The 23465-nt window shown below is 45.9% G+C and overlaps 1 protein-coding gene across 1 annotated transcript in view; it reads right to left on the minus strand.

Moving 5' to 3' along the window:
- Positions 1 to 2744: 2744 nt before the first annotated feature.
- Positions 2745 to 23465, minus strand: part of ERN1 (endoplasmic reticulum to nucleus signaling 1) — an 86070-nt gene continuing 65349 nt past the window's right edge. Inside the window, exons 11-22 of the mRNA XM_080924664.1 lie at positions 20490 to 20608; positions 17578 to 17769; positions 15786 to 16053; positions 15005 to 15095; positions 14240 to 14429; positions 13912 to 14011; positions 13463 to 13662; positions 12147 to 12294; positions 10069 to 10196; positions 8170 to 8293; positions 7730 to 7797; positions 2745 to 6749 (exon numbers count right to left, since the gene is read on the minus strand). Coding sequence (XP_080780790.1) covers positions 6537 to 6749; positions 7730 to 7797; positions 8170 to 8293; positions 10069 to 10196; positions 12147 to 12294; positions 13463 to 13662; positions 13912 to 14011; positions 14240 to 14429; positions 15005 to 15095; positions 15786 to 16053; positions 17578 to 17769; positions 20490 to 20608 — 1841 coding nt within the window. The 3' untranslated portion in view covers positions 2745 to 6536. The remainder of the gene's footprint in view (positions 6750 to 7729; positions 7798 to 8169; positions 8294 to 10068; positions 10197 to 12146; positions 12295 to 13462; positions 13663 to 13911; positions 14012 to 14239; positions 14430 to 15004; positions 15096 to 15785; positions 16054 to 17577; positions 17770 to 20489; positions 20609 to 23465) is intronic.

Below are 23465 nucleotides of genomic sequence, written 5' to 3' on the forward strand. Positions count from 1 at the left end.
TGTGTTCAAGGACACAGTGGCACCTGTACTATGAAAGGGGTTCATGGAATGCCCAGTTCTAGGACCACCATCATTCAACAAGGGACAGGGTGACATATATCCTGGTCAATGTTAACTTCTAATGGGAAAAGCTTGTGGCTATGGGGTTACTTAGAAAACTTATCAGCCAATGAAGGAGTTGGGTTTAGAAAGCCAGGTCCCTGGGGGGAAGATGGCTCAGTGGTTAAGAGCATTGGCTGTTCTTCCAGAGAAAGTGCTGGCTTACATCTGTACCTCCAGTGCCATGGGATCTGACACCCTCTTCTGGCTTCCATGGTTACTGCATATATGTGGTATATGGACAAAAGACCCGTATACATAAAAACAAACTAAATAAAAATTGCAAGGGGGAAAAAAGGGAAGCCAGGTCTCTTGGTGTCCCTTGGTCTGGACCCCAGCCTCATTTCAGGGGAGTCCTCTGCAGGGTGTGGAGTCAGATCAGCATTCGAGCTGGTCATACTGACAATAATCCCCTGCAGGACTGGGGACAGCACATGAGTACCATCTAGTGGTGGAGGAAGGAAGCATCTTGCCACCACCTACTCTAAAAGGCATGAGAATTTCATCTCTGGGCAGGGTGGCTGCCCAAACATTCCTTTATGTTCAAGTACGGGTTTGGAGGCAGACAGGTCCCCGAGAAACTGTGTTTTGAGACAGGATTTCACCATGTAGCCCAGGCTGGCCTGAAATTCACTCTCTAGCTTAGGTTGGTTTAGACCTCATGGCAATACTGCCTCAGCCTCCCAAAGGGCTAGGATTACAGGTGTGACTCACCAGGCAGTTTGACAGACTTAGTTTTTATTTGTATATGTGTTTTGTCTGCATGAGGATATGTAGACATGAGTCCAGGTGCTCACAGGAGCCAGAAGGTACTGGATCCTCTGGAACTGGAGTTACAGGTGACTGTGGGATACCCCATGTGGGTGCTGGGAACTGAACTGGGATCCTCTGGAAACCAGTATGCTCTCTCTCTAGACCCCCAGGACTATTACAGAGGGTAATATAGATGTAAAAACTATATCCATAAATACTCAGGAGCTGAAGAGCTGAGAAGAGGATATGCAGACATGCAGGAGGTGCCTATGAGGACCAGGCTGGACTTGAACTGGCTATGTAGATCAGGCTGACCTTTAAACTCAGAGATCTGCCTGCCTCTGCAGTGCTAGGATTAGAGGTATGACCACGTCCAGCCTCTCTCTCCTTTGACTATTTCATGGATAAATAAAACCAGTGTGCTTAACTGGAGACCAGAAGGGAGGATACTCTTTCTTTTGGAAGAGGCCAAGACTGGCTGTTTGGCAAGGGGAAAATCCAATAAGCAGAAGGTTTACAGAGTTTGTTTGCTTTTGGGGGGGGGGATTATTAACTGAGTCTTTCATTTTGTATATACCAGTACATTGTCGTTGTCTCTCCAGCCAGGGGTTGTTTTGAAACCAGTGAATTGCACCAGGTTAAAAAAGCTGCAAATACAGTCATTAGCGTGTGGTGGGGCCTAGCAGCAACCCTCTTCCTGTGTTGGGAGAATCTGCTACCTTGTTAGTTTATGAGGACTGTGATCTCACACTGTGGAGGGAGGGACAGGACTGGACCCTGGCTTTCCCAGCCTCCTTTGCTCCTCCCAGACTACTCAAGCCTGTTATTCTGGGACTCAGTGGAGATCAGGATGCCAGTTCCTGGAAGTAGGGGCTGGGTGACTGTAATGAGATGAGAGTTCTGGGGCATGGACTTGGTCTCCCTCCCATTCTACTTGTCAGTAGCCTGTCTAGCCACCCTGAGGTCAACAGAAAGAATTACTCACTTTGTAACCAGAAATCAGAAGGGGAGGTGCCCAAAACCCTCAAGGGCACACTTGGAGCTACACAACTGTCCCCCTCCTTGCACCCCCACCCACAGGACTTCTTAAATTCTCTACTACCTCCCAGGAGCATCCTTCTGGGGACCAAATCTCAACAGGCTTTTATGGGTCATGGAAGAGGTCTTCGTCTCCTAAGGATGTGGCTCTCAGGTTCAAGATTTAAAACTTGAAAGGTAAGACCACAAGTCTCAGGACCCCCCTAGGCTCCTGAGGCATGAAGTGAAAGGCATGGTTAACATCCACACTGTGTCTGACAAGGTGTTCTGCGGCGAGTGGGATTCTGGGGTGTGTGCTTTGTAAACAGCTCTTGTCTTGGGGCAAGAGTCCCGGGAGCCTGACTTCTCTTGCCAGGAGGAGGAGGAGGCATGGGGAGACTCTAAATTAGCTGTAGGCTGCACTGGTACACCCCGTGGGGGCACGGCTGTCCTGTGAGCTGCTAACATGTTCCATGTCAGATGGTCCCTCTTCCCTAGTGCTGTTTCAGTGGAGTTAATCACAAGCTCTTCTCTCTTCCCAGGTACCTTAGTCCAGAATCCTACTCACTTGGGAGCCTAATTCCCACACTGTAGTAGGTAGGTCCCAATGGGCCACCTTCCTAAAATTCAGTTAACATTTCAGGAAATTTCCTGCAATATTTCAACGTGGTCTTTTCTTCAACAGCCCCCAAGGAGGATGCTCTAACTCTGAAACCTAGCTGTAGATGCAGGGAGCCATTTTCTCACAAGCTTAGCCAGTTGTTCAGGCCATGCAGACGCTGTGGTTCTGGCGTTGGTGGGCCTGGCTCCTTGCTTTGAGTGGCACTCTAGTCTTTAAGAAACAAGGCAACTCCCAAATCTAAAACTACCTTTATTTGTGGTTGGCTCAGCATAAGTTGCCTTCATCAATGAGCAGAATTATAAAACTGTACAAGAGGTAAAAAAAATAGGCCGTTTAACTTAGATAATGATCCTCATATCATGAGTTTTAAAAATACACATAAAAGTTGTACAATCTGGCAGTTTATAAAATATAAAGCTAAAAAGAGTATTTTCGTTTCCACAAAGGAGTGAATCACACAATCAGCACATATCAATTAAACAATTAACTGTCCACAGAGAAGACACATGGCACAAGATTTTTTAAAAAATCATCTAAAAATTAACATTTTACCCAGACCAAATCATTCACCCTTTAAAAACAAGGCTACCATAAGGTGGCAGGATACAGTGTAACTTTTCCTTTTCCAGTTTTAGAATGGTCAGGGGTATTGTCCAAAATAGATCTGATGTGCTTTAAGCAAGTGCAATTGTAACCGGATATACTTCAGAGTAAAAATTAAATAAATATAAATAGATTCAATAAATATGTCATTGCAAAAAGAACTACACAAGGTCTTCGTGTAGGGATGCCATATAGCTGGCTGGTAATGCTTAGGTGAGTGGGGACTCCCCTGTCACAGTTTTAGGGACAACTGGGAAGGAATACTATACCCACCAGACACATGGGGAACAGGAGAGAAGAGGCCACAGGACTCTTGGATAAGGCTGCTCCAGAGGAGACTCAGCACAGACAGGCGTCTGCAGCTTCCTAATAAGTACAGAAGAGACTAAGTGCGGAAAGCAACCAGATTTACACACAGATACTAACTAGTTCATCATGAAAACCAAGGGGGGGGGGGGAGCAGGCACTTTGGCTTAAAAGAATTCAGACCTCAGCTGAAGGTCTGATAATCTTCAGGTGAAGCTGATGTCAGGCTGCCAACACCATGGCTTCCAGATATGAGGGGTGGGCAGGGACAGGGTGGGTTTCAAGAGGCTCTTCCCAGGGCAGATACTGCTTGCACTTCTGGCTCTTCCTACACCTCTGGACCATGATGACGAAGATGAAGATGATGAACACAGAGCAGACGCAGACAAGAGAATCCTGGCACAGCTGGAGAGTGGGACAAAGCCCTGCAGATGACAAGCAAGGGCCAGCACAGGAGAGCTTGCAGCGAGGCGGCTGTGCAGCAGTCACAGAAGCAACCAACAGATTAGCCTTTTACTTTGGAAAAGGAGCTGCTGCAGCTAACTGAATCGTGTGCGCACAAAACCTCCACAAAGTCAAGTGGACCCCAAGGAAGAGTCTCGTGTCTGTCTTCAATTTGGCGCAAACCACTCAGCCATATCCAGTGACCTCAGACCTCCATCTTCTCTGTATTGCATCATGGGAAGGGCCTGCAGCTACTGCTGTATCAAGAGCAGGGGACACCTTCAGTCTCTAGATGGCCTAGTGATTTACCAAGTGGCACCTATGTTCCCAAAAGTGCAAGTGCTTTGGTACCTAATGAGACGGCACACTTCCTACCTGAACGTTCAATACAAGACAAGGTTAAAACAAAGATGGCATCACAGACACAGCTCAATTCCATCCTAAAGCTGAAGATGCTCTACTGGCAGGCAACTAGCAGTCTTGTGGGACCTTAGTAGCCTCTGTGAATGGGTAATGCCACAGCTGCCCTGGCCTAAGCACAGCTGAGCACCCCAGATGCCCAGTGTTTCCATAATGCACTAGAGGACAGACAGAAAGTGAGCGGACCAAACCTGATGAATTCTGAGATGGGACAGTTTTAAGGCACAAGCGGGGCAAACCCCAAATATACACCCTTCCTAACCACTGGAATTTTCTTTCTGCCCTGACACTTGTGTGCTGCTGACTCTCACGAGGCTTCGAAAGGCAGAAGTCTTTCCTGTATTCTTCTTCTATGACCCGAGTGTCTCACATCCCACCCAGCTCTACACAAAGTTTCACACGAGTATAATGAACAGAGGGCTTCTGGACATTTGATTGGTTAGACTGATCTGGTAAATTGTGAGAACATTTGAAAAGCTGACTCCATGCAAGCTGGGAGGTAACACAGAGCTGAGCCTTTAGAAAAGACTTCAGCACTTCCCATGAGGAACGAGGCGCTCTACTTCCTCACGAGAGGTCTTGGCTGTTACCTCTCAGGTCCATTGACAAAGTGCTATGCTAAGAACTGAGCAGGAAGCCACACATGGTGTTGTGGTGCCAGGGTTTAAAAAGGTCACCCATGAGGTCCAAAGATGTAGGAGATTAAGAAAAAGTCCTCTCTGACCACCATGAAAGTAAGAAGATCAAATTCTACAGCAGCAGAGGAAGCTTTGGGTAAGTGGCCTGGAACTAGCACACGCAGAAGACCTCTTAGGGGACACAGCACAGTGGCAGTGACTTCAGTCAGTGCATGAAGCTGCTGAGGCCACTCTCAGTACAGAGCAAAATGGAGCCTCAGCTCACTAGGACTGACTACACAACAGAAACCACTACTGGCTCTAGGAAATCTATACAGAATCTCCCCCACAGACCCTGACTGCATTCTAACCTCTAAGGCTCCTGGGGGGGAGAAGACAATAAATTCTGACTGGGACTTAAATTAAAAATTAATTTTAGATAAAAATGGTACTGGTGTAATTACTTTGACATTAATACATTTACAGTGTTGCAAGAATGTCTTACTCTTCAGCCTTACACGATGTTCTACATCCTTGAGGGAATGGTGATTTTGGTACCACATAAAAACAGAAGATATTCTACCTTGAATTTCTTCACAAGTATCAAGCTACACTTGATTTACTTATGCGAACGTAGCTTTCTGCAATATGATCAATACACTTATTAAAACCTGCCAGGAGAAACAGAAAAGCTGGCCTAAAAAGCCTGTGGTAACCCGACCTTGGCTCTCTGCCCACAGGGTGTTGACTCGCAATCTATTCACTAATCTGCTGGCCTCCGGGACAGAGGGACCGTATCACTCTCTGGTTCTGAGCTTCTCTGAGTGACTAGGAGGTTCCCTCTAGTTGCTTCTCTCTGGATCTGAAAGCCTGTCTCTGTCCCTGTCAAGTCTTAGCTGCCTCCCTGGTGGCCAAGAAACTCTTCATCTTTGGCCCACATGGCCAGGATTCAACCTATCAGGGGCCACTATTTAGGCCACTTGTGCTGGGCCAGCACCACATCCAGAACTGAGTGTCTGCTTCATCTTCCAGAACCAGACACGTCAGGTGTCCACAGGCATTGCTAACTAGTCTCCATGACCCTCTCACAACTTGCTGCACGACACAGTAACTTGGAGGTGCCTCCTGTCCTCACGGCAACACCTCTGAGCATCTATCTCTTCCTTAGCACCCCGCATCTCTCAAACCATTTCTATCAGAGGCTGCACCTCTGTACCCCAACCAGGCTGCTTCTAGCATGCAAGCAAAATAGGATTCTTCCACTCTCTCACTGAAAGGCCCCCAAAATGCAACCCCACAGGAATTTTAGGAAGAAATAAAAGTGGAAGTGAGTTCATCCGTTGACAGGGAAGCGAGCTCATCCAGTGAAAGGCTGATGCTACTCCTTTTGCGGCCTCTGGGGCAGGCCCACCTCTGTAGACACCCCGACTACAAAGTTTCAGGGTCACATTTCCTCAGGTCTCTGTGGTCATGAGCAGTCACCTCTCCTGCTTCCTAGGATCAGCACTATCCTCTTCTGGCTGCAGACCAGCAGCTCAAGGCACTTGGTTTGAGAAGCTTAGTCTTCCTGCTAATCCCAGAGGCAACAAACTATAACTGCAGAAATCAGGCCCATGGTCATTGTTGGGGCCACCAGACCAGAGGGCTGCCCTAGCTCAGAGGGCATCTGGAATCACTGGAGGCTGGGGTTCTGTGGGCTCATGCCAGTAGTAGGTCTGGAAGAGTCTCTCATGTCTGCACAGCTCCATGGCTCGGTAGGTGTGAGAGAGGAGGTGGGGGAAGCGTGACGTGAAGTATCGCACAAAGTCATCGGGGATGGAGCCCAGTGTCTCCTGAACCTCCACAGGGAGCTCCCGGTAGTGGTGTTTCTGTGAACAAGCAGAGACACACATCTCGAGCAGCTGGATAACAGGGTTAAGGGCTCCTCTGTGAGGAAAGGACGAGCAAGACATGCACCGCAGTACATCCATTGTCCTGGGCCTTCCTTCCTTCAGAGGTAAAGCTCCAAGCAGTTCAGGCTCAGCTGCCTGGGAGGGAGCACAGGCCTCCTATGAAGGTCTGCCCTGAGTGAAGGCTGCTTGGTGACAGCACAGGTCAAGAGCATCTCTAGGCTCCAAGAGGACATAAAGGGACCCTTCCCAACTCACTGAAGACAGCCCTGGGGTTACAAAGGGAAGTAATCAGGAGTCCCTGTTAGAGAGTGTTTGGACAGCAGCTGTCAGTCAGTCAAACGGTACCATGAGTGAGCAAAGAGACCATGAAGCACACGTGTCCCAAGAGACCAGTCCCTACAGCTTAATCCTGCATTCTAAACTCTATGGGGAGAAATTCCCTGAGGGAAGACATGGCCTTTTTACTTGGTGCATTGATTGGTATGGGAATGGTCCCCATTAGGCTCATATATCTGAAGGTGTGGTTCCCAGCTGGTGGACCATTAAGAATTAGGAGGTGTGGCCTTGTTGGAGGAGGTATGTCACTGGGTGTGTCACTATGAGGTCTCAAAAGCCCAGGCCAGGCCCAGTGTCTTTCTCTACCTCCACTGTGGGTGAGAATGTAAGTTCTTGGTCTCTGCTCCAGCCCCATGCCTGCCTGCCTGCCTACCATGCTCTGCCATGACGGTCATGGATTCACACTCTGACCTGCAAGCAGGATTCCAGTTAAAACGCTTCCTCTGCTCAGGGTGTCTTTCTAGAATAGAACGGTAACTAAAACACTTGTTAAATCCAGCTGAGGTTGCCCAGCCTCTACAAGGTAGGGTCCATTGTGAGAAGATACACAGAAATGAATATAAGGCGGCAGTCTCAGCTGGGGCTGCCCCCCCCCCCCCCAGTCCTCATAAGCCCTTTACCTTATTTCTCATGGCTCGGAGGAGATCTCTGACAGAGCCACCTTTGTAAGTTCTGAATTTGCGCAGATCTAGAAAAACATTAAGGGATGTAATGGTTAAGCAAGTAAATTTTTACAGAGAACTCCTGGGCTCTTGCAACTGGACTAAAGAGAAACAAACAAACTCTCAAGACAAAAGATGCTACCTCTTGGACCTAAACAAAGGTGGTACTCATCTGGAGTTCAGTGTCTTAGAGCACAACAATATCACTGACCTGTCACTCAAGAGACAAAACATAAAACTGCATCCCTTTGATCAAGCCCACAAGAACATGCTCAAGTAAGTCTCAAATCCAAGAAGAGGGCTTTGGAACTCCAACAGCTGGAGCTGCCTTGTCTACATCAAGTTCTCGGTAGTAGCTGCAGCTTTCAAAATGTTTCCTCCTGCCTCAGCATGGTCACCTGTCTGCAAGGGGACAGTGATGTTCTCCCGCCAGTCCATCTTGACCACAGCTCTCCCGCCTCTCTCCAACTGCCGCACAATTGGGCCATCCAGGGACTCCTTTTCTATTCGGTCACTCACATCCTGGAGGGAAAACAGGCAACAGGTGCTGGTCAGGGATAGGGATTTGGGGTTTGTGCACAATAAGCTACAGAGTAGGCACTGGAGTGTGAGTTGTATGAAAACGGACATTCCTCTTAGGCCTAGGCTACAGGGTCCTCAAAGCTAGGCAGCAGGCATCTACCCTGATCCACTGACTTTTTTCTCTGTGAGCAGATGTATCTGTCACCCACTGGGAAAAACTTGCAGAGGTCCCCTCCATGACAAGAGAGAGATGTTATAGAGGTGTACCTGTATGCAGGGCACACATCCACCTCTGGGTGTTCACACTCACACAAAGCACATTTACATAGAGCTATAGGTACAAAACACATCTCCACGGAGCCAAAGCATAATGGGGAAAGTTTAATTCATCCTGTGCTTCAGACATCCTTGAAATAGAACATCTCAACGGCTAATGAAATTATATGGTATCTGGGATTTGCTTCAGAAGACGGCTCAATAGTTACGAACACTTTATGCTCTCACAGAGGACCAGGTTTGTGGCAGCCAACAAATCATCTGTACTTGTTTCAGGAGAGCCAACACTCCATGTTGACCTCTGTGGGTACCAGAGTAAATACACGGTGTACATGCATACACTTGTCTCTACAAAGCAAGTAAACACTTACACACATAAAGAAGAAATTTAAAGTCATGTGGGGGTGGACCAGTACAGAATGAACACTAGAACTGGAAGGTGGGAAGAGGGGCTCTCTGGAGCACCTGGTCCATTTTTGTGATCGTTAGGAATCCCCAGATATGAAGTTTAACAATTAGGGCACAATTAGGGGCTGGAGAGATGGCTCAATAGTTAAGATTACTTTCTGCTCTCACAGAGGACCTGGGTTTGGTTCCTAGCATCCACACTATGTCTCGATCTTCTGTAGCTCCAGCTCCAGGGGATCTGACACATTCTTCTGAACTCCACAGCTACCAGCTACATGCATGGTGCACAGACATACATGCAGGCAAAGCATTCATAAATATAATATTTAAAAAAACTAATCTTTTAAAGAAATAAAAAAAGCTGGCACATTCACATGATAGACTGTTATAGTCATGATTTTATGTATGTGTTTTAAAAAGCAGGATAGAACACTATATATAAAACACTATATATATAACACTATATACATACATATATATGTGTATATATATATACATACATATATACATATACACACACATATATAGTTTGATCCCAATTATACTACTATTTATATGAAAACACTGAAAATGTGATAGTTAATTTTAGTTGTCCACTAAGACAAATGCCTGGGTGTGTCTGTGAGGGCAGTTCCAGAAAGGATTAGCATAAAGCAAAGGGCCTCCTCTGACAGGCGGGCTGCTATGGAGAGATCTCAGGGAAGGAATCTGGCCCACGGCCTTTGCTTCTTGCTGCCCCACTCTGTTGCTGCCGTCCTTCCAGCTCCTTCGGCTTTCCACTGTGGCTTAAGGCCAGGGGGTCTCTAATCTTCAGGTCTTCAGTGTAGACTAACTGCTGAGGCAACCCAGTTTTGTGGACTGAGCAGCTACTGGCTCTCAGTCTCTCTGGTGTGTAGATGGTCAAGGCTAGACTAGCTAGCCTGAACTGTGTGCTCCACTCTAGCACAGTTCCTTTACACACTGGATTTACTGCACAAACGTCAATCACATTTGCCTGCAGGCAACAGGTCATCGGTTTTGCTCTTTGTCCTTTCTACCTTTTGAGAATCTGGAAGACATTAGGATTTTGATGGAGAAACAGACCCAGGTACCTGAAAAAACTGGAGCTGCTTTTCCAGACTCCAGAAGAATGGGTGTTTTAGCACGTGCTTTGCAGAGGGTCGCTGCTGAGGATCCATCGCAATCATTTTCTCTATCAATTCACGAGCAATGACGTCCTCTAAAGAGGAGGAAAATAAACAACCATTACTTTATTTCCAACCTATCCCCAAATGAAGTACCAGAAGCCTTACAAATTTGTGTGGCCTCCTACAGTTGTGTGCTTCCATTGTACAGATGTGCACACGCTCGTGTGTTATGCATGCACTCGGAGGTCAGAGGCTATGTCAAATACCACCCTTAGTTGCTTTCCACCTTGTTTTATGAGGTTAGTCTTGCACTAAACCTGAGATCACCAATTTAGAAAGCCAGTAAGTAACATCCCTCCATGGCCTCTGCATCAGCTCCTGCTTCCTGACCTGCTAGAGTTCCAGTCCTGACTTCCTTTGGTGATGAACAGCAATGTGGAAGTGTAAGCTGAATAAACCTTTCCTCCCAACTTGCTTCTTGGTCATGATGTTTTGTGCGGGAATAGAAACCCTGACTAAGACACATTAGCCAGCCACAGGATCCTCCTCACCAGTCCTGGGGTCACAGATGCACAGCACCAGGCTTTTTTTTTTTTTTAACCTGAGTGTTGAGGATCCAAACTCAAGTTCTCATGTGTTTGTGATAAGTACTTTACCAACTGAGTCATCTCCCAAGCCCCTGCATACCCTCTGATACAACCTTCTGCTACAGGAGTTGATTAAAATAAAATAATGAAGAATTCACACCAAACATTTGGTAACAGATTTTCATTATGTGGTTTGTGAAAAGTAGTGGTTAAAAATATCCCAAACCTGAGCTGTTAAAAAGGGCGGTGGAGTAAGTTTGGATGGTTAGAAAGACATTCAAGGTAAGGCACAATGGACTTGTAATACCAGTCAGTACTCAAGGAGATGAGGCAGGAAGACCATGATTTTGAGACTAGTCTGACTTACACAGGAAGACTTAGGCTAGCCTGGATTTCACAAAGAGACCTGACTAATTAAACAAAAAAACTCAAAAAAGATGAAGTTGAAAAACAATGAGACTGCTGTACATGTATTACTGAACCTCATCTCTACTACCACAGGGGCCGATCAGCTCAGGCCGAAACTCCCTGCAACATCCTAGGTTGGTCTCAAATTTGAGATTCAGCATCAAGTGTTAGAATTACAGGTATGTTCAAACACCTTAGCCTTAACCCCTCTTCTTTTTTCACATTTTTTAAAATTTGTATATAGGGGAGGACATGTGTATGTGACACAGTACGTATGTGGAGGTCAGAGGACAACTTGTAAGAAGTTAGTTTTCTCCTTCTAACATGTGGGTGGGTCCTAGGGATTAAATCCAGTCATTAGGCAGTCAGGCAAGTGCCTTTAGCCAGTGAGACATCTTGCTAACCCCTTAACCCCATCTTTTTATTGTTGTGCAGTCTTGGCTGTCCTAGAACTCACGATGTAGATCAGGCTGGCCTCTAATTAATAGAATTGTAGCACATGTGTCTGTTGTTCTGGGATTAAAGGTGTGTACCACTGCTCCCAGGTCCATTTTTACAAAAGTTAGTACACATATCTAGACGGGCAATTAAAATGACATATACAAAGGAATTGACAGCAAATATCTATCCCTGTATAATAAAAATATGGGTCTTTATGCTAATGTGTTTTTCTACAATAAATAAGGAAAAACACTCATAAGCAAAACAATTATTTCATTTAAATCTTTTTATACTGGGGTGCTTTAATCTAATACTCTAGCAAATTTCCCAGTCAGGAGGAACTATGCGTTGTGTGCAAGTCACAGAGCAAGGACAACCTGTCTATCCTTGCTGGTCAGACTATGTCTTATAACCATGGCTGTCACGAAAACAGAGTCCAGTGCACAGAGCACAGAGACTCTGGTCAGGAGTCTCCAGAGGGTGCCTTCCCCAGCTCAGTGCCTCAGTACTCCGAGGATGTTTAGCCAGCCTCTGTCAGCTCTGGTTCAGCATCTCCTGAGGCCAGACAGCAGCTGGAAGGTTTTACTGCCCAGTCCACCTGCTCACCGTGCTTGTCTGAGTGGAAGCAGTCGAGACTGCAGGCGCCCAGGAGGATGTTGGCCTGCCGCTGCAAGGATTTGCCAAAAGGATGGTTGCCCTCAGAGATGACATAGTAAAAGACACAGCCTGCAGAGAAGATGTCCACTGTGTAGGTCTGAAAGAAATGCAGAGCAGGAGGCCTCAGACAGTTGTCAGTTCACTCACAGCCCTGACTTCACTTTAGCCCCTATGGATATGTGGCTAATGAATGTGAATTGCCCAAAACAGCAAGAGACACCCCATAGTGTTGACCTAGTGTTCGGACTGATGTCAAAGTCATTGGCTTATGGGCTGACAATCTGGGATCCTGGCTCTGCCAGGTGCCCCAAGTTAGCATCACTGATCAGGGTACAATCCACCATCGTTCATCCTTGGCAGTGACTTGCAATCTATTCTTGCCTGAAACATTTCTCTTGAATGTACACAGTTGTTTTGTTTTTCAAGACAGGGTTTCTCTGTGTAGCCCTGGGAATACTAGAACTCACCGTGTAGACCAGGCAGGCCTTGAACTCAGAGACCCAACTGTCTTTCCTCTTGAATCTAAACAAGCCTCTAAATTTAACTTCTAGCCATGAGGAAGTGAGCAAGCAGCCTAGAACAAGGCAGTCCTCAAGAGTGAGCATCAGAGAACAGAACGGCTAGGGAGGTTGCTAGGGAGGTTGCTAGGAATGCAAAGTCCAATCTAGCACTGGAGGGAGTCCTGGATACAAAACGAGTTGTGAAAGACTTGGGGGTTTCTGGGGAATGTGAACATGGGCTGAGTGTTAGGAAACAGGACAGAAGATGCTGACTGCTCAGGTGTGGCAGGGAGGTGGGAGAGGGTCTGTCCTTAGGAAACAAGGGCTGAACATATAGGGGTGAGGGGCTGAGATACCTGCTCCTATAAGCACATGGTGCAGCCACTGGTAAGTATAGGAAGACGGAAAAATGTATTAAGTATTTACAGTGATTTGGGGTGGAAGTATGTAGGCTTTAAAATTCTTTCAATAGTCTGTATGTCTAGCAATTCTTAAAACAAACCTCTGGGGAAACAAAACAGACAAATGAAAACTGGAGGTCTGCTCATCGTAGGCAAGGCCTGATTGTCCAGGTTTCCATGGGAAAAGGGGGTAAAAGTGATGGAAGGTCGGGAAAGAGACACTGTTCACATCTGCCTTTCTCAGAACATAAAATGTGAGAAACTTAAAAGGAACGTCATTCTGTAAGCGTATTTGCCTGGCACCCTAACCTTGAAATATTTTGGGCTGCTGCCATGGTTTTCTTTAAAAATACTGTTTACTTACAGGGTTCTCCTTGCAGTCCTCACTCAGCATCTCCGGGGCGATCCAGCCTTCAGTGCCGGGCACCCCTGAACGGCGGCTGAAACTGTGCCTGCCCACTGCCAGCTTCTTGCAGAGGCCAAAGTCAGAGATCATCGCCTTGATCCGGCCATGTGCGTTGGGCATGGAGAGGAGGATGTTGTGGGGCTTCAGGTCTCTGTGAACTGGGGTAGAATTCCAAATTCATCCCATGCTCACCACAAGTGACCCCGCTTCCTACAAGGGTTGTGGGTCTTTGTCCGCTTCCTAACACCTGCTGTCGTCTTCAAAGTGTTCAGTGTTCAATTACCTAAAATTCTTTCCCAAACTCCTACAAAACCTGTCAAGAGACCACTTAAACACCCTTTTCTCCTACAAAAGTCAGAAGTCGCCCCACCCTGGGCCTTTTAGCCTGGCAAAGAGGATATTCTTACCAATGTTGAGAGAATGCAGGTGTGCCAGGCCTGAGGTGGTCTGCTGAAGCAAAGTGATGGGCTCCAGGCCAAGGTGGGCAAAGTCCTTCTGCTCCACATACTGTAAGAGACACAGAGGCAAGGTCACAGCACATAACCTCCAGGACTCTGTATTTGTGGCTGGTGGTCAAGTGGTTGGAGACAGACAGACAGACAGACAGACATAGATAGATGTTTAAGACCAGTAAGCATGTACCTCCTAAACAAATGCCAGTTGGTAGGATAAGAAGCTAGTGGCTGTGGCAAAGCTGTCACTGACCCTGGGCACTAGAAGGCCAGTCAGACCCACCTCTTGCAGGGTAGCTGCACACAACTCAATGGCAATGTACTGGAACTGCCGGTCCTTCTCTGTGCAAAAGTAGCGGATCACATTCGGGTGCTCGTCTGATTCTCGAAGCAGCTGGACCTCACGGTCTGCAAAGCTAAAACACTCAGGGAGGATCCTCTTTACGGCCACATCACGGTTGTCAAACATACCTCTGTAGGACAAGAAGCAGTAGTCGAGTCTGGTTAGTGCACTGGGCTATAGACATGAGATCAGCTCTGTAAGACACCAATGTTCCTTATTCCAGAATCACTGCCTCAGCTTCAAGGCCCAGAGGCCCTGTCCTGACTAGCACTAAGTCAGCTTGACACAAACTAGAGTCCAGTCATTCAGGAAGATGGATTCTCAACTGAGAAAACAACTCCATAAGATTTGCCTGTAGGCAATTCTGTAGTGTGCTTTCTGAATTAATGATTGCCCAGCACGTTGTGAGGGGGACCATCCCTGGGCAGGTGATCTTGGGGTACATAAAAGACAGGTTGAGGAATCCAAGAGGGGCAAGCCAGTAAGCAGCACTTCTGCTTGGCTTCTATTTCAGTTCCTGCCTTGAGTTCCCATCTTGACTGTGATGTGGAAGTGTAAGTCCCTTCTTCTCCAAGTTGCATTTGGTCATGGTAGGACGGTGTGGGAGCTCAGTGGAGGCAACGCTCACCTGCCTTGACTGTCACTTTGCTATGCCTCAGGAACCTGACAGACCTCCACAGCTGGGGACTGGGCCATGACACTCACTTGTATACAATTGTGCCCTCAGCTCCGTGGCCCAGGACATCCTTGGGGCAGAATGAAATTTTCCCAACAACCACCATTCTGGTTTCCTCATCTGGGACAAAACAGGAAAAAGAAGAGGTCATTTTAAACAGACATCATGAAAAGAACTTTGCAAGTGAAAGGGCTTCCAGATTTCTGAGTAAGATGTGGGATTTAAGAGGCTCATACTGCCAGATTCCTGGTGGCAAGAGTGAGGCCACTGCTCATTAACGCCCAGGACATTGCCTCCTCTCCAACGCTTGCCCTTGCTCCTACATCCCCTTTCTGCCTTTACATTATCTCAGGAGTCTTAAACTTTTCCAAAGAGAAAGAGTCTCTGTGGAACCTCATATTTAGTTAATGCTCAACAACAAGTCTAGCTCAAAGATCCATATCTAGAACATTCCCAAGTGGTCTGACAGTAAAACAAAGAGAATGCTTAGATCTAGAAGCTCTGAGGCTCCTTCACAATCTCTATGGCAATCCTCCCAGTGTGTGGCCTGACAATGGCTAAGCCCACTCCCCAAGAGGAAAATGGGCCATTGCTTCACTTCTGAACCTGGCCAGTGGCTGGTCTCAAGAATTCACTTAAGCCAGATGGGAAAATTCCCTCTGCTCAATAGTACTTCACAGCCTTTTATCCCAGAGACCAGTAGGTGGGAGAAAGCCAGGGGAGAACATGGTGAGCCCTCAGGAATCTGGGAAGAGCATGGTTGCTCTGGGTTCTAGGTATTGCTCCCAGATACAATGGGAGCTGTCTTACCCTCATCGTCCTGCTCCAGGGAGGGACTGGTGCCAGTCTTGGAGGCAGAGCTGCTGGAGTTGAGGGAGTGGTTGGAGGCTCTGGGGGAAGGGCTGGGGCTGCTGGTGCCTGAGCTCTCTGAGTAGAGGCCAGATGAATCCAGGAATTCAGGGTCCTGGGTCAGGTCTCTGTGTGGGTGGAAGGGCAGCTGCTGCTGCTGCAGGAGCTGAATTTTCTCCAGTTCCTTCTGGAATTGTTGGTTCTGGAGCTGGCGCTGTTGATGCATGCTCTGTGAAGAGAAACCCACAGCCAGGCTAGTGTAGCTAGCTCCAAGCAGAAACAAGTCACAGGGAGAGGTGTTCCCTGTGGTCAATGAGGCAGGCCGACTTTATCTGAATGCCAAAGTACAAAGCCAGAGAGAAGCCATAATGAGACAGAATTGATTCGGTAATCTTCCTCTTCTGTAGGCTTCTGTAGTCTAACCCTGGAAGGGGCTGGTGAGATTGAGTGGCCACCAGGAGGAGCTGTGCCTGAAGGGAGGTTAGAACAGGTTGGCCTGAATTCTAGAAGGAAGGCTGAAAGTCCAAACTGAGGCAGTGTGGTTGGGGCTAGACCATGGTGCCTGGCTAAGGTCTTGCACCTAAGATCAATACTCTCAATACCCTATTCTCAATACTCTGATAGCTTTGCTTCACCATCATGAGATGCATCAGTGGTCTGTAAACATTCCAGCCTGGGCATGGAAGGTGAACTAAAGGGGAGTTTTCTAGCTCTTTTTTATGGGGGAGTACGGGGGGGGGGGGTCAAAGTTCTGGATATGCTACCTAGTAGCCCAGGAAGGCACATAGTCTCCCCATGCCTAGTTTCTTCTTTTGTGGTCAGAGAATAAATAATAATGACCTCATAGGAGTGTGTTAAAAAGATTAGGTAGTGGTACTTTGCCCACAGAAAGCAAAGCATACAAAAATCTGTCTTCCCTGCCTGATGGAGATGTGAGCTGCCTGTGTACAGGTATTCTGAGGAGACAGTTCCACAGGCTTGAGTAACTTGCTGAGGGGACTATTTATTGCCTTACCTACTCAAATACATTATCATTATTTTGACTTCTCTGTAAGAAGGAAGTGAAAGGAATCGCTATAGCACCCTTTATACTTTAGACCTCATAGGTAGTGGGAGGGAGTAGATTTTCATCTGTTAAATCCTTCCTTTAAAAAACAAGATTCAATTAACTATTTTAAATGATCTTAGGTAGAGGTATACATCAGCTAGTATACCCTTTCTTAAAAAACACTACAATTTAGTTACAAATTGTCCTTTTGGGAGCTGGAGAGATGGCTCAGTAGTAAAGAGCACTGACTATTCTTGTAAGGTCCTGAATTCAATTCCCAGCAACCACATGGTGGTGTCTGAAGAAAGCAACGGGGTACTGACAAAGTAAATATATCTTTAACAAATAGGCCCCCCAAGGGAAAAAAAAAAGAACCCAAAACCAAAAACCAAAATCAAAACTGTCCTTTTATGAGAAGCTAGTATTTCTAATGATGTTTTTGAAGATATGCAAATACTTCTTTTTTTTTTTTCCTCACAATATAGCCCTGGCTGGTTTTGACTTGCCATAGCAAGGCTATATAGACCAGGTTAGCCTTAAACTCCCAAGTGTTACAATTAAAAGTATGCAATACCACATCTGGCTCAAGTATTGACTTTGTAAATATGAAACACATTGCTTGCTTTTGTGTGGCCCCCACTGACACCCAGTGACTGACAGGGAGGTACCAGAACTTGGAGGACAGTAAGAAAGAGCAAGCCTTACCAGGGGGTAAGTGATGATGAATGCCACCCATCCAACCAGCAGGAAGGTGCTCAGGATGATAGTAGCCATGTCCTTGAGCATGGAGTCCACAGGGGTCTCGGGCTTGGCAGGGGCACGAGACAGCTTCTCTTCTACGTCCTGAGATACGGTGGTTGGTGTGTTTTCTGAAGTCTGGCCAACCAGGTTGATAACCTTGTATAGAAGAGATTTTCTCAATGTCTAGCTAGATATAGAGGAAGCTAGTATTCAAGAGAAGCCATGTCTATTTAAAATGTTGGACTAAAATAAATTTTTTTCTAGTTCATCAAAATTCTGATGGACCAGAAGACTGTTGCTTCTTTTAAAGCAATTGCTGTGAGAGGCCACACAATTCTACAGAGATTTTAGAACAATATATTTGGAAATACCTTTAGACACTGACATTCTTTAAAAATTTTCAATGATAAATTTCAATATTAATTTCAATGATAAATCTACAACTTCTTTGATAATAGATTTGCAAGTTAAAGAAAACTATAAAATCACCTAAATCATATATGGAAAAAAGTTTGGTGAAAGTTGGTCATCAATTTGATACCTTTTTACACTGAAAAATAAAGTTAGCTGGGGCATACAGAAGGTCTCGGGTTTAATCTCCACACTACAAACAGATCAAACCACAAAAACAAAGCAGGGCTGTATAAATATGAAGATCTAAATTCAAATCCCAAGAACCCACATAAAAAGCCAGATACAGAAGTGTATGTGCACCGGTAACCCCATCAGTGCGGGAGGGTGGAGACGGGGATCACTGGAGAGACGCTGCCTCAAGGGAATATGGTGGGGAGTGAGAACAGAACACCTAACATCCTCTAGCCTCCTTACACTTATGCAAACCCCATACTGTAACGCACGCATGCGCACGCACACACACACACAAACAACAAAAACAACTCAATGGTTGTACATATGTATATTAGATACATGCAGCCTAGCATACCTAACAAAGCAATAAAGCCACTTCCTTAGGTTGTTTTTCAAATTTACAGAAAAGTATCAGATTCCTTTTTAAAATGCTTATGGAAAATAAAATAAACAAAAAGTAAATGCTTATAGAAGCTCCGAATTAAATCAGATAAGCACGTAGCTTCCTTCCAAGTTCCACAGAATCTCAGAGTTTCCTAGAACAGTTTAGAGATGTGCACTGGTCTGAACACAAGCAGCTAGTGCTCCCTGTTTGTACAACAAAGTTAATACAACTTCCTGACCTTGCACACTAGGTTTTGCTTCTTTTCTGTTTTTAAGGATGAAATTATTTACTTTATGTGAGTACATTGTAGCTGTCTTCAGACACACCAGAAGAGGGCATCAGATCCCATTACAGATGGTTGTGAGCCACCTTGTGGGTGCTAAGACCCCTGGAAGAGCAGTACATGCTCTTAACCACTGAGCCGTCTCTCCAGCCCTCACACAGGTTCTCCACATGCTTGCAGCACTACAGTCTCCCTACAAGACAACAGCCTTTGATGTCCTTCTCTCCCCTTCAGCTGCTCTCTGAGTCCATCCAGGAATATGCCTCTGTGTTCATGCCTCCCTTATCCTGCGATGCACGGGGAGTATGGCTTGTTTGGTATGTAGCACGTGGCTGAGAAATCTGTGCTGAGCATGTGACAGGGAGAATATTTATTTAGATATTAACTGCTCAGGAGTATTTAAAAAGACAGTTGTGGGGCTGGAGAGATGGCTCAGTGGTTAAATTAAGGCACTGCTGTTGCAGAGGATCTGAGCTTGGTTCTCAGGACCCACATCAGGCTGTTCGCAACCTGTACTTTCAGCTTCTAGCCTCTTCGGCCCTTTGTTCATATCAAGATGGCTTAGTGGCTGAAGACACTGCCAGCAAGTCTGACAGTCTGAGTTTGATCTCTGGGTGAAAGGGAAAAAGCAATTTATGCAAGTTGTCTTGATTTTCACACCTGCACCATGACATGTATGTATACGTACACACATACTACATCAATGTTAAAAATTTCAAAGACACCTTTGCTCAAGCTCAGATGGTTAAGTATAAAATTTGACCATGGCTACCTCTGGGCATAAGATTAATTGTATTCTCTTATTTTCTTCATTATAGTTTTTTGTAAGTATGCAATAATAAATATACAAGACTTTAATAAGATCTTAGAGCCATGCAGTTCAGGATCTCATTTAGAAATCAGCCTATTTCTTCGATTCAGCTAATTCCATTGGTGATGAACAGAGAAATGGTACCTTGGACTTAAAAGACTGTAATATTCCTCTGCTTTTAAATAAAACCTAAGGCCAGCTGTAGTGGTACATGTCTTTAATCCCAGAATTTAAGAGACAGAGGATAGGTAGATTTGTGAGTTTGAGGCCAGCCTGGTCTACATAGTGAGTTTTAGGAGTACTACATAATGAGACCTTGTCTAAAAAAACTAACTAAATAGCCAAATAAACAAAAACTACATCTCTCAAGTGTTTTGTTAGAGCCCAGATGACCCATATTAGTAGCTCTCGTTCTTTAAAATCTTCCCAGTCCAGTCCACTTCTTCGCCACCCTCCCACTCAGTGGGGATGCCGGCTTTCAGGCTTGAATAGCTGCTTACCAAAGTCTTCAGAAACCTCCAAGTCCCCTTTGCTGGCCATGGAGGCCAGAAAAAAAGTCTCCAACACTCTGATATCTGACCAGGAAAGCAATAGGACACACCAGAAGATGGAGGCAAAACAGCAAGTCTGAGTGCTTTGGGGACTCTTGACTGGAGCTCCCAGCCCAGTGGCCCTTTCCAGTCTTGTCCTCTTTGGCTTCAGGACAAGGTACACTATGAGAAGATCTGGGGTGGACCAGCAGAGACCCTGTCCTACCTCCCTAACACTTGTTAGGAAAAGACAGAAACACTGATTCCCTTCCCACTCACTTCCTCAAAGCTCCTTTTTTCAGAATCAGCAGGAATCACATTTTCTCGATGTTTGGGCAGGTTGTTAGGAAATCTCTCCAGCATCTTGGTGGATGCAGACAGAGGAGTTTCATGGTGTCCTACAAGAGGAAACAAACCTTTAATGAGAACAGTTTCCAGGGAGTAGTAGCTTTCAACACAAAATTTCAGCAACTCTCTACCCTCCGAGGGAGTCTTTCCTATAATGCAATCTCATCTTCTCAATGAGAAAAAGGCAAAGGCTGCTACTAGAGAATTAGTATGAAAACAGAATATTTCTAGACAAGGTTTCTCTGTGTAACAGCCCTGTGCATTCAAGGCCAGCCTGGTCCAGGACAGACAGCGCTACATAGTGCAACCTTGTCTCCAAACAAACAATACCTCAAATACACTCCATGTTCCCAATAGAAATTTTAGGGCAGAGAGAGATGGTTTAGTCAGCAAAGTGCTTGTGAAAGCAGGGTGACGCAATTGAATCCCCAGAACCCACAGGAAAAATTTGTGAAGTGTGTGTAATTCAATGGGGAGATGGAAACAAGCTGATCCCTGGAGCTTGTCCCATAGCTAGCCTAACCTAGTCAGTGAAGTCTAGGCCACTGAAACACTCTGTCTCAAAAAGCAACAGAGGAATGACAACGGAAGTTGTCCTCTGGTCTCCATACAAATGCTCGCGCGCGCGCGCGCACACACACACATGTGAAATAAAATCAAACAAGATTTACTAATAGACGGCAGAATGCAGTCTTCTGCTTTTTTAAAAAATGATTTACTCTTATTAATTACATGCATGTGTGTGGGTATGTGCAGTGCCCAAGGACAGGGGACAGATTCCCCTGGAGCTGGGATTACAGGTGGTTGTGAGTCACTTGACATGGGTGCTGGGAACCAAACTTGGGTCCTATTCAAGAGCAATTTGTGCTCTTAACCACTGAGCTCAATATTCTGCTTCGTTTGTAAATAAAATAACTTGTGTGGATGCATGTATTCAACTCAGGAAACTGGTGCTTAAAGTTCGACAAGTTCTTCTGTTGCTTTTTCCAGCAACATCGGTCAAGTAAGGCTACCGGCTTCCCTTCTGCACATTCTGTGCTCAGAGTTCTGGTCCTTCGAGCTACAGCTGAGCTAAGGACAGGTGAGTACCTGAGAGAACAAGAGAGGTGGCTGCTGGCTGGACAGGATGGGTGCAGAGTGGTGCCCACTCACTACTGCTCTGTGCGAGCTATTTCATGACTGCCTGACATTCAGCACACCTCCATCCACTATGTAGTGTGCAATAAAAGAAACAAAGTAACTAAAATAAGGAATTGGAGTTTTTTACCACCTGGCTTGAAAATCTGTTTACCTTTAAAACCAAATGACTCTGTGTACAGGCTAGAAAAGCCCCATCACTTTCCTTCCTTTTTGAACTCTCCCTGGATGACTTCTTAACTTGATTTAGGTTTTTTACTCTATTTTCTTCTTTGTGGCTGTGTGTGTAGATCACAAGTCAGCCTGAGGTATCTTCCTCAGTTGCTTCTTTACCTTACTATTGTCTTAAAAAAAAAAAAAAGAGAGAGAGAGAGACAAAGTCTCTCACTGAAACTGGAGCTGAATATTTCAACTAGATTGGCTGGCCAGTGAATCCCAGAATCCTCCCATTTCCGCCTTCCTACACTTGGCTTTTCAATTTGTTTTTCATGATAGCGTGTCTCTGTGTAGCCATGGCTGTCCTGGAACTCTCCCTGCCTCTTCCCCCCCAAGTGCTGGGAGTAAAGGTGTACATTATGCCTGGCTTACCTGGCTTTTTACATGGTCCCTAACCTCTCACAGTAAGAAAGCACTTTACACAGTGACACGTTCATTTCCTCAGCACTCACTCCATGATCTCTCCAGCACTACTGGAGACCCATTAGAGACTGTTTGTCATGTGTGCCAAGGCAAAGCCTGACAGGAACTAGCCAGAGCTTGCACTTCTTGATCTGGAAAGTCCCTCTTTGATCCCTCATCTGACCTCAATCTTTTCAGGTTTTTGTCACCTACAGAGTGACATGGTTCTTTCAGGGAAACCTAGTTTTGTTCTGAACCATCACAAATTTCCTCATGCATACCATGGCCTGCTGAGGCATGCTTTGCTCTACAGAAGGGTTTTCTCACATGTGGCTGCCTATGTCAGAATTCTGCGTCAGATTTGGTATCTGAATGTGGGTAACCATGGGTTACTGAGGTCACCCAACAAAATGATCAACAGCCAGGAGAAACGAAGTTGTCCTTCCACAGGCCACCCTGACTACCTCATCCCCTGACCTTCCACAGGCCACCCTGACTACCTCATCCCCTGACCTTCCACAGGCCACCCTACCTACCTCATCCCCTGTCCTTCCACAGGCCACCCTACCTACCTCATCCCCTGTCCTTCCACAGGCCACCCTACCTACCTCATCCCCTGTCCTTCCACAGGCCACCCTGACTACCTCATCCCGATATCCTACTGTTTAGAGTCCTAAATGTCTGTAAGGCCTCCTACCAACAGACTGCTGGGAAGTCACTGAGATTCCTTATAAACAGGCTCCCAATAAAGAAGGATGTTCAGTAATATCCCATTGTACACTCAGAACCTATCTCTGCAGGCCTATCCCAAGGTTCTTAAACACTTTTATATAACTAGTACCCAATCTTTATGAATTATCTGTCCTTAGGCAAGCAAACAGGTCCAGACTTTGAAGCAAAAGGCACAGGGCCAGCTTCCTGCATTGGGTTGCCAATGGTAGTTCATGCCTATTTGACCAAGCACTAGGGGATGTTGAACACCAGTCATTGCTGGGGGTGAGAAACAGAACAGACCACACCTCTTGAACTAGATCCATTTTATTTTCAAGATGAATGTGAAGGTAGACTATCTTTCAGTCTTCCACAAGAACCAAAGACCTTATGTTGACATTACAGGTATAACCAGTGGCCCTGGTCTATGAGAAGATTGTT

Source organism: Micromys minutus (genome assembly GCF_963924665.1).
Source record: "Micromys minutus genome assembly, chromosome: 10".
NCBI classification, from domain to species: domain Eukaryota; kingdom Metazoa; phylum Chordata; class Mammalia; order Rodentia; family Muridae; genus Micromys; species Micromys minutus.